This window comes from Falco peregrinus, chromosome 1 (genome assembly GCF_023634155.1).
Source record: "Falco peregrinus isolate bFalPer1 chromosome 1, bFalPer1.pri, whole genome shotgun sequence".
NCBI lineage: Eukaryota > Metazoa > Chordata > Aves > Falconiformes > Falconidae > Falco > Falco peregrinus.
In genome coordinates, this window is record NC_073721.1 from 80,030,968 (window position 1) to 80,047,801 (window position 16,834).

The 16,834-nt window shown below is 45.6% G+C and overlaps 1 protein-coding gene across 2 annotated transcripts in view; it reads left to right on the plus strand.

Annotated features, from left to right (window-relative positions):
- RGS6 (regulator of G protein signaling 6) overlaps positions 1–16,834 on the plus strand; it is a 276,743-nt gene that overhangs the window by 242,778 nt on the left and 17,131 nt on the right. Inside the window, exons 16-17 of one of the 2 annotated variants that reach the window (XM_055790494.1) lie at positions 3,925–4,014; positions 11,827–15,269. In XM_055790494.1, the coding sequence (XP_055646469.1) occupies positions 3,925–4,014; positions 11,827–11,931 (195 nt within the window). In that variant the 3' untranslated portion in view covers positions 11,932–15,269. Of the gene's footprint in view, positions 1–3,924; positions 4,015–11,826; positions 15,270–16,834 lie in introns of those variants that run through there. The other variant, XM_055790486.1, reaches the window with a different exon arrangement.

The window sequence follows — 16,834 nt, forward strand, 5'->3', positions numbered from 1 at the left end:
CCTGCTTTAGAAATCTGGCTTTAGAAGCAGAATGCTACCTTGTTTAATGGTTTAATAGATCACTTGGGCAATTTTGCTAGGCGATTGCTTTAAATTTTTTGGTTTTGCAATGTAACTCTCTAAAGGATTGCTGTCTTAAGGCTAGAGCAGGGAGCTGGGAGTCTGAGCCTTACCTGGGAAGTGATACCCAGAAATGGCTGGGAGATGCCGCATTGGCTAGATGAAATGTTTCTCCTGCTGTTGTGCAGATGTGGCATAGGAACTTCCCATGGTACTTGCAAAGAAATGTCGCAGTGATAATTCTGGCCAGACAGTGCAAGAGGCTGTGATGTCCAGAGCTGCAGCTGCATTGTTAAAAATTACACAGGTAGTGCATTTGCTTTGTGTATTCAGGTAGCCATTAATAAGGAGCTTGTTACCCTGTAATAAACAACTTTACAAAATGCAGAGTTCTTTCAGCATAAGGATGGGAAGGCTCCAATTTCTTGCCAGCAGTGTCAGGTATGTCAGGGAGTGGTCATGTGTATAAAGTGCATCACTAGAGATGCTGGCTGCAGCTGGAGATTTCAGTCTTTTGTGAGGTTGTGCTTGCTGTCCACCATGTGATAGGAGGAACAAAAGCAGCCGCTGGGGAGAATAAGAAGTGAGAGACCAATGGGTTACAGTGATCCAAACTGAGTTAAAAATCTGTTATAGAGGGGGACAAAACAATTCACACAAGGTGCACAGAACAGTTAAATCTTTGCACATACCTCTGTTGATATGCTGCTCATTGCTCAGGCTTCTGCAGAAGAATGGGCTCAATTGCTAGACTTCTAGAAGGTTTGTATGTATTTATGAAATGAGTTGCTGCTAAACGCTAGCTGTAAGTTCTCCCTAGAAAGCTGCAGATTCTAGAAAGTATAGCAGAAAATAGCTTGGTGGTGAAGAACAGAGTAGGCTAAAGATCAAAACAAATGTCCTAGCCACTGGCATTTCCTGCCCTGCGGCTAGATTTGTTGTGTAACTGGGCTGAACACATACTGCAGCCACAATTTTAGCAGGAACCTTCATGGTGCAGTCTCAGCGGGGATTTTGGCTACAGCAATGTGAGCTGTCCTGTACTGTTGCAAATTGGAAGGCAGTCTTTGCTGACCTGAGCAACTGGCTCAGACTTCCAGTAGGTGCTTCAGAAATGCAGTGCTGTAAAATAAATGATCAATGTATCATTCGTGCCTCCAGTCCAGAGCTTCTTCAAAGCAAGCCCTTTGAATTCTTGCAATTAAGCAGTAAGGGGTGCTTCTGAAGCTATGCATGTCCCTCCCTTCCCCTATGCCCAGCCTTCTTTCTTCATTAGCATTCAAAGCCTAGGAATAGTTATTCTCTGATTATATCTTTGGTGAACAGCTGAAAGGTAGTGGTGTTGCTGTTCAGTGATTCCAAGATATGAAAAGCAGAGAAAGTGCTTCATACCAATCAGCTAACCGCAGTGGCAGGTGGGCTGTGGGTGTGCAATAGCCCTGTTTTTCAGGGAAAGGCTTCAGTTAAGAAGTCGGCTTGTGGTTTATTTAATCTCAGGATCGAAGTAATTTTTCCTCCTTCCCACAGGCAGATATTGAGTTTATACTGTTTTAAGGTCAAAAACATGAAGTCGTCTTGACACAAGCAAGAATGATAGCTGTGGCTGGCATGCCAATGGATTGTGTGGCCAGCCTGGTGTGTTCTCCTTTGCCTACAAACAGTTCATGTCATCTGTCTGCACGGCAATTAATGTTATTTCCCCAAAATGTTATTGTTTTTCAGAGCATACCCAGTTGTCTGACCACAGGTAAAGAAACCATTTGGAGTCCAGAGACAGTAAAAAAAAAAAAGAAACATATGTCTATCAAAATGTTAATCAAAATACCCATCACCCACCACCTTACCTCAGCCCCACAGCACCTTCCTGCCCACCTCAGCACCCCCTCCCACCAGCACCCTGCTGTACTGGGTGCTGCGAGGGAGGACCAACAAGAGGAGGGGTGCTCTGGAGACCTTTACTGTTGATGGGCTACAGACTGGTTGTCCCACTTACTCATCAATCTCCTCATGGTCCTGGAAGAAGAAGGAAAAGGACTTTTAGGTATATAGTTGGGTGGGGTTTTTTTTCCCCAGGTAATTACGAAGAACTCATTAGGAGGACATGGAGTCTCCTTGAGAAACCTTAAGAGGTAACAGTACAGGTGAACTGGTTGCAATGTGCTTGGGTTTAAATCAACTGAATCCCAAGTTTCTCTAGCTGAAGTACTTGAGAGAAAGCTGATGTTGAAAATCCTTACTCACACCAAGGAAACAGAAACTTTTTCATGGCCATATCCATGATGTGCCATTGTTTTCCCTTTTCTTGTCTTAGTGCGTACTTGGCTCCTTCTGTCCTGAATAAATAGAACAAATGTCCCACAGCTGAAAGTAAAATCTCATGGCAGTGCTGTAGGTGAGAGTATGAAGCTGTGCCCTCCCTTGTTTTTTTTCTGCAGCAAGGAAGGGTGACAGTTGCTAAATGGCTTTATATGAGCATTTCTATTGCAAAATCTTGTGCTATCCTTCAGATAGGTAGTGCTACACAAATAAGGATTGGTCAGGTTTAAAAGCAAGTATGGAAATTGATCAGTAAAAATTGTTCTACACCAGGTTGTAGCTCAAAGGATACATTTATGCTGTGTGGTAGGAAAACCAGTGGCAGTTATGCCCCTCTTAGGACTACACCGAATAGTGCAAGAAAGCTGAATTAAGCAGTTCTTCTGCATATAGACAGGTCATCACTAATTACCCGTGATGGTGAAGATAAGGGAATTCTGCTTGGCTTGTTAGCACTGTGAAATAAGCTATGCGACTTCAGTCTGGTTTGGCTCGTCTGAAGTTTCATGTGCAATGGCTTTAGGGCAGGAAAGAGTATTTCACGTTGTATAAATCAGTATAGATAAAATTTCTCATTAACTCTATAAAAGTGCTTCCTTGGACAAAGTCTAAGAGAAATGTCCAGGATGCCTGTTTTTCTCTTAAGTCCCTTTAGTGTGTTCTCAGTCTTTATTTGGTCAAAGTGTTTTGATTTGATTTTCTTGGTGTTTGGGATAATATCTATTACAAATCCAGGGATAATTAGAATAAGAGCTGACTCTGTTCAGGGATTCTCAGCAGGAAAGTCAAACTAAGCAAGGAAGCTGGAAAGTGGTAGGCATTAAGTTCTGCTGCAATGAAACACCACTTTTTAAGTTCGAAGATGAACGTAGTAAGTGCTCTCAGAACAAACTGGTAACAGACTTGCTAGGAGAAAAAAAGACCCTATAGGAGGGACTCATCTGGCATGACTTTATACATGCAGTGTAGCCATCCACATCAGAGCTAGTCACAAACCTTCCTGCATAGTCACCAGAGGCAGAGGCTTTTTCAGGATGTTAACAGGTTGGCTTGCTTTAAGTATGTGTTATAAGTGGAGATGAAACCTGTCCAAGTATGTGTTCCATTCCATGAACAGCGTGGGAGTGCTGGGTGATAGCTCAAGTATCTGCGAGTAGTAAAATGGAACCTAATCTGTGGGACAATTTCTGCTGTTTATTTTTTCCTTCTTGAGACATCCCAGTAGTTTCAGCCTGGCTAGACACCCGCTTATAATCTGGGAACTTCAGAATCTTTACAGGATAACACTGATTACTGAATAATGTGTGCCAGCCTTTGGGGTGAGGGCCACCTCTTTGGTTTGTGTTCACACAGCCCCAGGCACAGCAGGGTCCTGCCCCAGGATGGACCTCCTGTACACTACCACAATACAGATAATCAATAATAGCAGACTTAATTAGAACTTTGATCAGTCACTCTTCCTTCTAATTCACTGTGTTTTAAATCCCTGTGATGTCTAAATGAGGTTTGATAACAATTCTCTGTCTCTCATTTCCTCCCATCCCACAGGAGCACATTTACAAGCTGATGAAGAGTGACAGCTATGCGCGCTTCCTCCGTTCCAATGCTTACCAGGACTTACTGCTGGCGAAGAAGAAGGTATCTGTTGGAAAGGACATGCTTGCATCGCTTAGCACCTCTTGATTCTCGCCTGCTGCTTGCTGCTAGTGTGAAAATTAAAATATTATTTCCTTTCCCCCCCTTTATTTAAGAAAGGAATGAGCACTTCTGTTTTCTTCACTGGGGGCACATGGTATGGCATCTGTATGCACAGCCTCAGCCTGAGTTTTGGGGAAAACATGGTGACTCAAGGTAAAAATAATATGGAAAAATGACTTGCACAGCTGTCTTCAAAACTCAGTGCAGGCAATTAAAATTGTATTGCCTCTTCCTTATGACAAATATGGTGTCTGGTATGAGAAACAGAACTCATCAATCTATTCATTATTGGTGCAAGTTTCACCCATTCCGGTTTTTACCTCCCTGGCCTCACCATGTGATCTTCCCTCTGGATGCCTTACCTATGGAACTCCCCCTGCAGTGATTCCCATGCTCTTTTTCTCCCTTTCCCTTGCTTTTGGCTCCCCAGAGATGTTTCCTTTTCCTTGGAGACAAGAAATAATTGCAACCTATGCAGTAATCAAGAATTCCAGCCACATTATCTCACAGGAGAACTGGGTTTGAGCTCTTAGCCTTTTTAGTACCTGCATGTGCTCTGCCAGCACCATGTTCCTGCCAGGAACCCCCAGTTCAGGGTAGCGAAGGAGTGGTTACGTAAAGTTAACAGCGGCTCCTGTCCAAGCGTCCCTTCTTTCTGAGGGGGCTGGGAGGTAAGCTACTGATCTGTGCATTTGTGGCTGTGTTCAGCTGCTTGCTGCACCTTCTGACTTATTCCCATAGGTCTATGTGTCTGTGTGCATGTGCATGCATGTACACGTGTAAGTGTCCCACTTACGTTTGGCTTCCAGGGCTGTGCATAAACTGACTCCTGACTCCTGCAGCCTGAGCGTGTGGTTTCCCATCACCATCTTCCCTGCTGTTTTTCTGCTGCATTCTCTGTGTGTTGCCAAATTACATTGCATCGGCACAATACAATGAAATCCCACTAGTATTTTTGTCCTTATTGTTACTGTGTGCCCTAAGAGCACACATATGGTGACAAAAGGAGACAAACCCCTCTGTCTGCTGTGCCCGGGACTACTGGCAGGTGGATTAGGGGAAGGTAATGGAGGGCAGCAGTCAGCCTTACATTTCAAAACGTCTGGTTTTAGACAACATAAACCAGTGCTGCTTAGATTTGGAAAGGTTAGATCTGACTTGGAGTTATGAGGCTGTGGGGAAAGAAAGAGGTAAAAGGCAAAGTCTTCTGATCATATAAAGCATAAAATGCTGTGCCGCCTTCCTATCCCTATCAGCTTATGGTTCCATCTGCCCCCAAGTCTTCACTGAACACCTGAGGGTCTATGTGCTTAAAAGCGGGAGAGTTTTCTCCTCCCAGCTGAGCCTATTCAAACCAGAGGTGGTTTTTTTCTTTTTGCAGTCCTTGTTTGCTGTCAGATCAAGCCCTGGATGTGTCAGCATGACATCCTCATCCCCCTGCAAATGCTGGAAGAGCGGGTTTTGGTGTCATGTTAACACAGCCCTGAAAGTAAGAATCAAGTTTCTTTCAGAAAGAGCTGTGGGTGCACAAGTGAGCATAGCAAGGCACAAAAAAGTCAGGAGTAGATCTGTGCAGATGTGTTGTTCACCAGCTTCACACGATGTGGGAGTGGAGTTGATGTTTCTCCAGAATCTGTAAAGCTCTTTGCAATCATGTTGCGTTGTGTCGGGCAAGTGAATATTTCAGAAACAATGTAGGTACAGAGATGCTGACAGAAAGAACATGAAGTTTCTGTACACCAAGCTACATGGTAAACCTTTAGTACCTTTGGTGCAGCTTTGAGAGGCATCCCTTTAAAATTCCTCTAAATAGCTGGAAAGCAGAGAGAAGGAAAAGAGAAAACCAGTGGCATATCAGAGCTACGTGGATGGAGGATTTGGTTTAGAGCCTGCATACAAGTCCTGGATTCACCGATGTGAGTAGAAATTCACTGCAGTTGTTTTAAGATTTGATGAGTACCTATGTCTGAGGCATAAGTATGTCTTGCCCCCAAAGACATTATCCTAATGTGGCTGGTATACCACACCAATATGACGTAGCCTTACTTTTATTACTGAAAATAAGTTCTGTCAGAAGCACAGCACAATGGACTTGAGCTAAAAGAGTTGCTTGCACAAAGTACATTAACGTTTCAATGGCTTCACATTCACACATGAATATTTTGTGGATAAGTTTACGTCATTTGGGATCTTTTGCCGTCCAGCACTGTGCTGTGGCAAGCTGAGAGGGCAGGAAAAAGGGAAGGGTTGACTGTGTGGCTAGAGTACAAGACTGGGAGCCACAAGATCCGTGTGCTTCCCCTGGTTCCCCCACTTTCCTGTGTGACCTAGGGGAAAAGAAGGTTCAGCTTTGCCTGTCTCGTATCCTCTTCTCTGTTGAATGTGAATAACAATAGTGACCTGCTATTATATAACAGTGGAGAGGTGGCAAGGCTTGATTAGTGCCTCAAAACACGCTTGACATTTTTGAGATTTGTAAGATATTGTAAGTTTGGAGAGTTACATTTTTTCCACACCATACAATAACCACAGATGTGGGAGCTTCCCCTCCCTGCTCTGGGAGTGCAGTAATGGAGGGGAGGGAGAAGTTATGGGTCAGGACGGAGATGCAATGACAGAATTATGTGGGGGACCAGGGAGGATAAAAGGAACATATTGTTCACACCACTAACTGATGCAAGACAGTTGAACATAGGCTGCATACAGACCAGGCATACATACTTTGTTAATCCACTTTAGATTTTTTTTCTCAGTTCTTCCCAGTGTCATTATTACAAATAACCGCAGTCATATTGGCCTCAATCCTGCAGATTCATGGTGCTCAGCAGGGAACATGAGGTTGGCCTCCAGCAAGGGTGTGATTGGAAGCAGTGAGCTGCAGAGGGAGAAAGCTGGGTGTAGCTCCCTGCCTCTCACAAAGTCCTCCTCCCCTGCCAGGCTGGAGAAGAGGAGGGATGAGGGCAGAGCCCTGTCCTCAGGAGGAATGGCTGCACACCCAGCCCGATCTGAGCTCTGTGCCTCCATGCCCAGCTTTCCCCCTGCAGCAGGTAGAAGTTACAGGGCTGCTGAAAGCGGGCAGCTCAGCAGTGAAGGGCTGGATGGTGCTGAGATCCCCACCCAGCTCACTGTATTTTATTTGTCTATCTGTGCAACACACCGTACTTGTGCTGTGCAGTCAAGTGTCAACCTGCTTCTGTTTCTGCTGATAGACACATTCTGGCAGGTAATCACCACTGCCCACCCCCAGCCCTCTTCCACGGTAGCCAAAATGGTGGCTGGAGGTTCTTAGGTGGCAGTGACCCTCATGTTAGAATGAGTGCCATGACAAACCTCCTTGCTTGAGGCAAGAAGGCAGTTGGGCTGGGTGACTTAGCTGCAGAGCAGGGGTTTATTCCCTGGAGAAAGAGCAGCATAGATTAGTTAGTGCGCCATGGAAAGGGGTGGGGGTGCACAGGAGCTTTGTTAACGGTGAAGCAGCAGCCAGACATGTGCTCTGCTAGTTATTTTTGAGGAGAAGGGAGAGAAAGAAACAGGAAAGACCTCAACGCACTTTCCATTACTCCCCATCAAGGTGGAACGATGACGTTGGTGGGCATCTCCATGTTAGCTGAAGTGGCAGCCGAGCTGTCATGGCGCCAGCATTCATGTCAGCCTGGCACAGGGTGGCTTCGCACCGTCCAGCCCTGCCTTCAGGCAGGGAAGCATCCCAGAAAGGCAGCTACAGCTGCAGTGCAGACAGGCTGCAAAGCCACAGGAGTGAGTCCCATCACACCAGGCGAAGAGCAGATTCGTATTTGCTTGGTTTAAAGCATCGTTTTCCTCTCCAGCTGGTTCAGAGAAGGGTGAGTCTCTGTGGTCCTGTGCAAAAGGACACAAATCAGATGCAAAATACTCTTACAGCCATGTGGTAGCACTCTGCATGCCCTTTGCTTTCTCACTTTGGACAGGTGTACGTGACTGCCTGAGAAGCCTGGGATGTGCTCTTGGACTTTTCCCGAGCCAGGGTCTGGGAAGTGATCATCCTTTGTTTTCCTCTGACACTATTCCCTCTGGAACACATGTTTTTCACCAAGTTAAAGTTCAAAAAACCCCACCCCAAGCCCCAAAGTCTCATACCGAAAAAAGATTCAGTAGCCAACAAAATGAATCCTGGGATGAGGAGAAGGAGAGAGGGAGAGATTTTTTCAGGCCTGCAGTTCAGAAGACCAAACTTTTGGATGTATTTTCCTATTTCTTTCAGATCCCTGGCAGAAAGTGTCAGCAAGGCAATGGCTAGGAGCTTCATGCCACGAGGGACAGACTTCATTTTCAGCATGCACCTTTTGCAGCATTGCTTTTATCCAGACCTTCTGTTCTAACTGCTTTATATTGCCCAGGAAGATTCCTCCTGCAGATTCTGTCCCTGTCTCAGTCCCACCAGGGCACACATAACCGGTTTGCTTCAGTGGCAGGACTTGGCTTGAACATTGTAAAGATGCTGAGCAATTTCCTCATAATTATTATTAATAATCAGTGTCAGCTGGTTTTCATAAGTTTATTCTACTCACACTGCTCTAGGCCAGCAGAATCTACACAAAGGAGCTTAAAATTTGGATGGCTGGCTAAATAATTAATCATGAAAATAAGAAAGATTTGGAGGAGAGAGTCAATAATTAGTGAATGACTCCTAAGTGACGAGATCTATTTTTTTGCACCTACCCGGGCTGAGAGGTTTTAATCTCCACTGGGGGTAGTTGTTTCATACTTTATCCAAATGCACATGTCCTTTGACATTAGCTGGTAGGGTTTGTTCATGTATTTACTGGCAAAGATGCCCTTTTTTACACATAGGAGGACTGCCTGACCTGGCATGCACATGTGTTTCTCTGGCTTTGCCCTTTGCGCTCAGTGTGTTTGTGCAGATGCTGCTGTGATGCTGCAGCAGGCATGGCTCTGGGGTCCACAGCCTTCTCAGACAGTCCCTGCACAGGGCCCTGGGACTGTTCACAGGACTGAGAAGGGTCTGACTCAGTTTCTTCTTTTTTCCCCCCACTTTCTTATTTTAAAATTTCCTTCCTCTGCTGTGCAAGGCAGCCCCCACACCTCCACGCCACGCTGGAGGGATGCAGGCAGGTGGTTGCTTCTGCAGCAGGCTGCCAGCCACACGGTCTGTAGGCAAGCAGGCAGGAGGAGCAGGAGCCGAGCAGCCAACACCCACGCCCACTGGCATTAAAACTGCTCAAGCCGGCTCATCACTCCACAGCCAGCCTGCCTCAGCTGCTTTTTATTTTACTAGAAAATGTCATGCTTTGACTCAGAGCTGGATGCTATGGTGATGAGCTTTCCACACAACCAGCTGGTACCAGCCTGCTGTCCCCCTGCCAAATGTGCAGGGTTGCTGCAGCCTGTGCTTGCAGGGCACTTCTGTGAGACACCGTCGGTGCTCTCCTGCTTGCTTCCCCACACATGTCTTCAGCCATTGTAGGGGAACAGCCTTGTGTGTGGCTCCCTGTGTAACCAGAGCTCTCGGCACGCCAACAAAGTGCTCATCATCTTTAGAGACCACCATCCTGCCTTACTGCAGGGTAGGAAGCAGCATCACCTTGCTGGTAGCAAAACCAGACACTGAATTTTGATGGCCAGTGCAGGGCCACAGTGTGGCCTGTTTTCAGCTGCTCACTCTCATTTTCCTTGAGTGCACACCAAACTTGAAAATGCAGTTGGGCCAGATGCTGATTTTCCAGCCCACAGCGCTGCGATGCTGCAGACTCCAAGTGCCTTGCTCCCCTAGGGAGCCTTGCAGAACACTGTCTTTTGTCTAGGTATTTCTTCTCGTGGGTGGAATTGTGCCTTTAATTTGGCTGCCAGTAGGTATTGCTGCTGCTGCAGGAGACCAGCATGGAGACCCAATGCCCAGCTGTGCACTGCTGCCCTCAGTGCCACTGGCCATGATGTGTTCAACCAAGATGGCAGGGCTTCAGCCTCCTTCTGTCACCTCTGCTACCTTGGGGTGTGGGGGTGCCTCCGAGGCTCCTTCAAGGAGGGGATCTGTGATGCTCTGACCACTTACGCTGCTGTTACACTCAGCAGAAGAGTGAGGCTGACATTTCTTTTCCCTTTACTCTCACATACAGGGAGAGGTAACTAACCCATGAGTAAATACTCCTTTGGGGAGCATTGGAGTGGGTATGTTCTCGCCTCCCGACCAGCCGGGAAGCCTGCTTTGTTGCTTGGTACACGCTGAGGCCTTGGCTCCATCCTCAGTGTTGGCTAAACCAATGTGCCTCTAGCTTTCACTTTTGATACCACTTTTGGGACATCAGGGCTGATGATGTGGCTTCCTCAAATGGTTGTAAGTGGGGAGATTGCTTTACTCTTCTGGACGAAGAATATTGCTTGTCTTAAAAGGGCCTTATGTTTTGGCCTCATCTCTGGCAACACAGCAAGGAGAATCAGCCCCATCTCTGCCTGGGATGCTTCAAACAACCTTGTAGACATCAGAGAGCTCTGGCAGCTGTGATGAGCATGCAGAAGAATCAAAAGCCTTTGCCTAGACTCACCTACACAGTTCTCAACCAATGTATCAGATATGCTTTTGGCTTCCTTACATCTTCTCTGTCTGGTTTTTGCACTGGTGCTTTGTCGTGGGGGTTGTTACTGCAGCTGAATCTGTGGAAGATATGGCAGGCAGGCGCCTCTGCTGAGCACCTCCAGTGCAATGCTTGTTCCCAGTGCATTGTCGTGCACCATCATTACTGTGGCTTTCCCTTGTATGTATCTCCTTATCCACTTCACTGCAGTTTTACTTATCACCTCCATTTCACTGGCTTACCCCATTAAAATAAGTTTCTCTCCTGAAAATCAGCAGTACCCACAGACTGCAGTGAGCTTTGTTTCATATTACTGAGTTTTTCCTCTTCCCTATAACAGGTTTTTTTCTATTAGATGTTCAAGCAAACATGCCAATAAACTATTTAGTTCTTCCTTGTTAGTGACAATTAGATCTCCCTTGTGCCAAACGAAGCGCTGCAGTGAGCACCCTTCTCAGGGATACGTAAAGCCGTGATGCACGCACTTGTCTTCTCGCGGTGAAGTTGAATGTCTTCTTGCATATGAATAGTCCGATATTCCAGATACAAAAGTGTCTGTGCCCCAGATCTGCCTGTATCTTTCCATAGCCTTCAACAGACATACGTATGCTGTCTTGTGTTTTGATGTAGCCAAACTTAGCGGAAATGTGCTTCTACTCTCTGGATAGGTAGAGTAGTGCAGGTTCCCTGGCAATGAGTTCTGTGGTGGTTTTCCTCCAGCGCTGTACTCGCTCACACAATGCTTTTTAATATTGTAAAAGTTACTGTGGTCTTTTTCATCTCTCTAAGCAAGCAATGGGAGCCTCCAATCAGCTGTTTGGCAGGTGTTAACCAGAATCAGATGTCCCAGCTCAAAACAGCCACAGAAGGAAAATCCAATGAACAAGAAATCAATACCAATAGCTGTGAGAAACAGCAATGCACAGACCTGTTTGAACCATTCAAAAAACTCACAGGAGAAAAGGTGACATTGTCCAAGAGTAAAAGTAGTGGCATCTCATTCTTTAAGGGGTTTTGGTTTCTTATGTTTGCTGTTGCAAACATTGATTTCTGCTTCTTACATTTTTTTACAACTTTCCCCCCTTGCTGCTTCCTTATATTTTGCTGCTGGTTTGGAAAACTGCATTTAAGCTGAAGGGGTTTTTTTCTGTATGTTTTTCTCCCCACTTTTTTCCGCGTTAAGCCAGAGAATGGGCAAGGTCGTAGAACTTCTCTAGAAAAGTTCACTCGCAGCATGGTAAGTTCCTTTTCTTTTCCCTCCTCCCTTTCCTCAGAACTTCATTTTTAGTTGGGAGAAATGTGGATGCTTGACTTTTTATTTCATCCTTTATTTTTGCAATAGCATCTTCACAGCTTCTCTTTTTAATACTGTAGCTCATCTAAATAGTAGCTTTAAAGAAGCCGGGGTGGGGGATGGGTCAGGAAGCAGAATTCCGTAATGCTCATTCTAGCTTATCATCACTGCAAAAGCAAATGGATTTTTGTCTAGATTTAAACACAAGGTTGTCTTTTTGTTGTGTTCCTACTACAGTATTTGTTGTGGCTTTTCCTTGCGCAATGGAGTACAAGAGCATGGTTCTCATAGCACCATTGCAACAGTATCCATATGGTTATGTAGTGCATGGTTAACGATACCGTATGTATATACACATACATATCCACCCACAGCACTGCAGCCTCCTCCTCTGTACCCCTGTCTGCCAGTGCTTATGTAAATAGGGATGGGCGATATCCTTTGACTTGTTCATGACACTGATACCAGAAAAGGAGCACAGTAACAGCAAGTAACACAACACTGTTTAACCTTTTAGATAAAGGGGGTGCTGGGATCTCAAGGATAGCAGACAGATGTCCTCTGCTTTCTTGTCCTTCACCTGTCTTCAGCCTCCAGCCAGTCCTTCCAGGTGGGGGAAGCTGATCTGGCTGTGAAGGGATGCTGCAGCACAGGGCAGTGTTGGGCACTGGCCAGGGCTGCTTCTTTCCAGCCCCCAGGGCAGGACCCCAGAGCCTGGGCAAGACCCACTCCTCCCACTTGCTTTTAGGGATCTGCGTGTGCAGCAGATTTTCTAGAGAAAGGGGAGAGCAGGGGGAGGGGACGGGACCAGGGGCAGGTGCTGCAAGGCAGGTGGAGGAGCAGGCATACTAGGCAGCACAGGGTGGGACAGACTGTGTGCATGCGGTAACCCAGAGCAAACAGAGGGCTGGAGCTGAGGATGCAGCAACTGGGTCAGTGGGGAATTACTCTTGTGTTGCTCAGTATCAAGTACACTTTGACTTGGTATGTCATACGGTTTTGGCATACTGCTGTGGTCTTCATGTATCGCCCATCATTAGTTATAAGGTGATACTGGGATAGCAGGGGGTCGTCAAGTGGTTTATTCCCGTAGAAACCACTGTACGGAACAATATTTCATAGAAAGTTCAAAGACCTTGTTATGGCTTTATAACAGCTTTATAATTAAGGCATTGGACTATGTGTATATACAGTACATATGCTTGCATTTGTGTGTGTATGTATGTATATTTATATACACATTATTTATGTACACGTGGCATATAAAGATAAAACATTTGTACATACAGATAGAAAAGGGGGAACCGTGCAGGTAAGTGTGAGCTGTTGTAGAGCAAATAAACCTAGAGGGGTTCTTTCTGATGCTGCCATGCTGCTGCACAAGCAAACCCAAATGTAACATGCAGAGCTTTGCAGTATATCCATTGGCAGACTTCCTGGGGAATGTATTTATATAGCTAATGCATATGCACACATTTAAAATATGTTGATACAAAATATATCACTGTGCCCATCTGCATATTTACTACTTTCTAAGATTCTGCCAGAAAAAGGAATAGGCAAGATTTTTTTTAAAAAAAAACAAACTATGCAGAAATATTTACACCAAGTGGTAAATTCTGGTCGCAGATTTGCCAAATACGTAGAAGAGTAACTCTCACTTTACTAGATTGGCTGGGTTTATAGTAACACAGACAAGGGCGGATTTTTCTCCTGCAATTGATTTGAAGAGTAACTTGACAAGCTTAGTTGGGAATGGTAGAATTATAATGGAAGTACCTGTAAAGAAAATTGTTGTAGATTGGTCAGCACTTCAGTTCATTCTTGTCTTAATGGCTAGTGTACTGTAAACATTTTCTTTCATTTTTCATAATGCAGATATAAAATGTCATCCTCTGATGGCATGGTAGCTACCAGAACTAGAAAGGGTCTGGATTTTTTATACTTTGCATTATGGCATTTTGTCACTACCATCAGATGAGAAAACAGTCGCTATGTTGACACATCATAATGTCCTCAGAAGACAGCATTACCAAAGTGGTAGTAACTTTACGGCATACTCAGGGGACTAAATTAAGATGAAGTTAATTCTGCATGCTCCAGTTCTCCAAAAGGCACTGCAGTTCCCCGACTTGTAAGAGTGGAGCAATATAGCAGCCCTCATTCCCAGACCTCCACTGTGCTTTAGTGATTGCTCATTACAGGATCACTTACTCAAGCTGACCCTGCACAAGCATGCTGAAGTTAAGCATATGCTTAAGGTTTGGCTGGAACAGAGCCCCAGTGCTCTGCTCTCTTCATGGCAGAGCCCTAAGCCTGTTTTGTAAAGCAAATGATATGAGGTCACATTTCCAGTAATGGCTGTAAGAGGAACATCCAAAACAACCATGGCTAGAAGTTTATTTGCCTTAGGAGCCATTGCTGAGATGAAGTCGTGGCTTCCAGGCTGGAAGCCTGGACTACAAACTGTCAGCAGACCAGGGCCACCTCCAGACTGCGCTGCTCTGTTTGGCGCTGGGAGGATGCAGTAGGCGCTGGGGAAATTTTCAGATTTGGCTGTGGCATGTGACCCAGCATTTTGGGAAATTACTGAGTTGAGGTCCTTGAAGGCTTGGCCTTACCACTGTAGCATGTGCTCCAGGCCACACACCTCATGGTGCGGGGCACTTTGGCAGATGTGCTGCCTGCTGGGGCAGCTCTGGGGGTCTGAGCCAGCCTGGCGGGTGCTGCCCAGCCAGATGTGCCCCGCAGCCTCCACACTCACTGGGAAGCCCAGCCAGAGTTATGGGAAGTGGAAAGGTAATGCAGAACTTGGGACGGAACTCCAGAACTTTGGTTTTGGATAAAAATGAAAATTCTAAGGTAAATTGCACTTGAATTTCAAGATATAAATATGGACTTCAAGAACACAAGTTGACTGAAGACATAAGTCATTTAGCAAAAACATCAGGAAAATAATTAGCCAAGGAATAGCTCAAAGACACAGTGGGGAATAAAGTGGCCTGGCTGTGTTTGTTCTTTCTGCATCATCATGATTGTTAGTAAGGTCATAAGAATATCTAAAATGTGATTTAAAATATGGAGCAAATTCTCTCCCAGTATCAATCAGCTATTGTTTCCTATAGTACTCTGGCACTTCAGGCCTATTGAGAACCTCCCCTGGATAATTTTTAGCTCATTGTTTCTTCAAATAAAGCAGTTACTATTGATTAAATTGGCTGTAACTTTCAGCTGTGATAAGCATCATAAAGAAAACAAACATCTAATGATGCTATGGTTTCCTTTTGCATTGCTGTACTCAAATTTGGGGAACTTGGTTCCACTAACAGTGTATGTGGCATAGAGCCAGAGCAGGAGCATGGAGGTGTGGAGGTTCATGACCCCTTCCTTGCTCCTGATGCTGTACTTACAGGGGTGCTTTCCATACCAGAGAAGACCGCTTTGTAGCCAGACCAGTGAGTCTTCGCTTTAGTGAAAAAATCGGACCCTCTAGGTTTGCCTGTTCTAGTTGCTTGAATCTCACCATCTCTTGTTTGAGAAAGACAGGGAAAATGAAACACTTCAGAAAAAGAAACAGTAAAGCTTTGCTGACAAACTGCAAACTATGTTGCAGGCATTTTGTCTCTTACTTGGGTTAAACCCCTCTCCAGAAAAATCTTTCAGTGCTTCTGAATTGCTCTCCTGAACTGGGTGGAAAAGTATACAGCTTGGCTTTGGCAGTGCAGACTTGGAGCAAGTGGAAGTCACCTTACCCACAGGGCTCCTGCTCATGTCAGTCACAGATTAACCCCAGACCATTTAACATCCTTTAGAAAGGCACTGTGGAGCCCTGGTGGCCAGCCAGAGGCTTGTCACCTTCAGGGCAATCAATGAGGAATAAGAAAGAACAGGATTTTGCAGATTTTGGGTTTTTTTTTTTTTACTACTCTTCAATTCCTACAAGACCCCCTGCCTCATCTTCCTTGGCTTGGTACTTTTGACCAGGAGAAGGCAGCTCACAATTGATGAACGCACCGTGGTTTTGCACCAAATCGCTCTGGAAGCCAGGCGCTATCTGGTCCACATTAAGCAGGACACTGTGGTGATGGTTTACCTTTTACTTTCAGGTCCTTTCAAAGTATTGGCACAATACCTTTGTGCAATGGCCAAGAAGGGAGTTGTGTCCACCGCTGCTCAGGTCCTCCTGTAGTGAAGGGCATAGTTTGCAGTGCCTCCCTGTCTGGGTTCCCCTTGGATCAAGGGGACATCTGTCTGAGCCAGCACCCAACATGCCAGACATCCTCAGTCTCCTCAGCTTACCTGCCTGAAGTCTACAGCTGCAGCATCAGCATGCATTCCATGACAGCCCACCACCACAGCCTGGCCAGCGGCTGTGTGGTCCCAGGACCAAGCATCACGGTCATCAGTCATCTGGTGAACAGCAAAGGGCCATGTCCACACGATAGACCAGATTGCTGCAAGGCACACATTGCGAGCAGGGGGGCAACAGATTTATTTTCTCCCCTGATCGGTTTTGAAGAGTCCTCAAAAATATGTGGGCAGCACAGTGGTAGGATAGACAACAGTCCCTGACCCCATCAGCCCTATGCCAGGCTCCTGTGCCATGAAATCGCAAGTGTAAAGCTAGGCGGGCTCTTCCATGCTCTCCATGAGAGTCCTGGGAAAGGGTCAATCACAGGGAGTTGCAGATCTGACAGTCCATTGCATCGGAGCACTTACTAATCCACCTAATTTTAAAAATGATGGCAGTGCACATGGTGGCAGGTTTATCTCACTATAGTTTTCCTTTTGAGTAGAGCAAAGATTGACATTATGAAAGCAGAGTTAGCCTGTCTCCTCTCCCAGGTGAAGATAAATGACATCATAAAAATCAGACATCATGTATCATATATGTTAT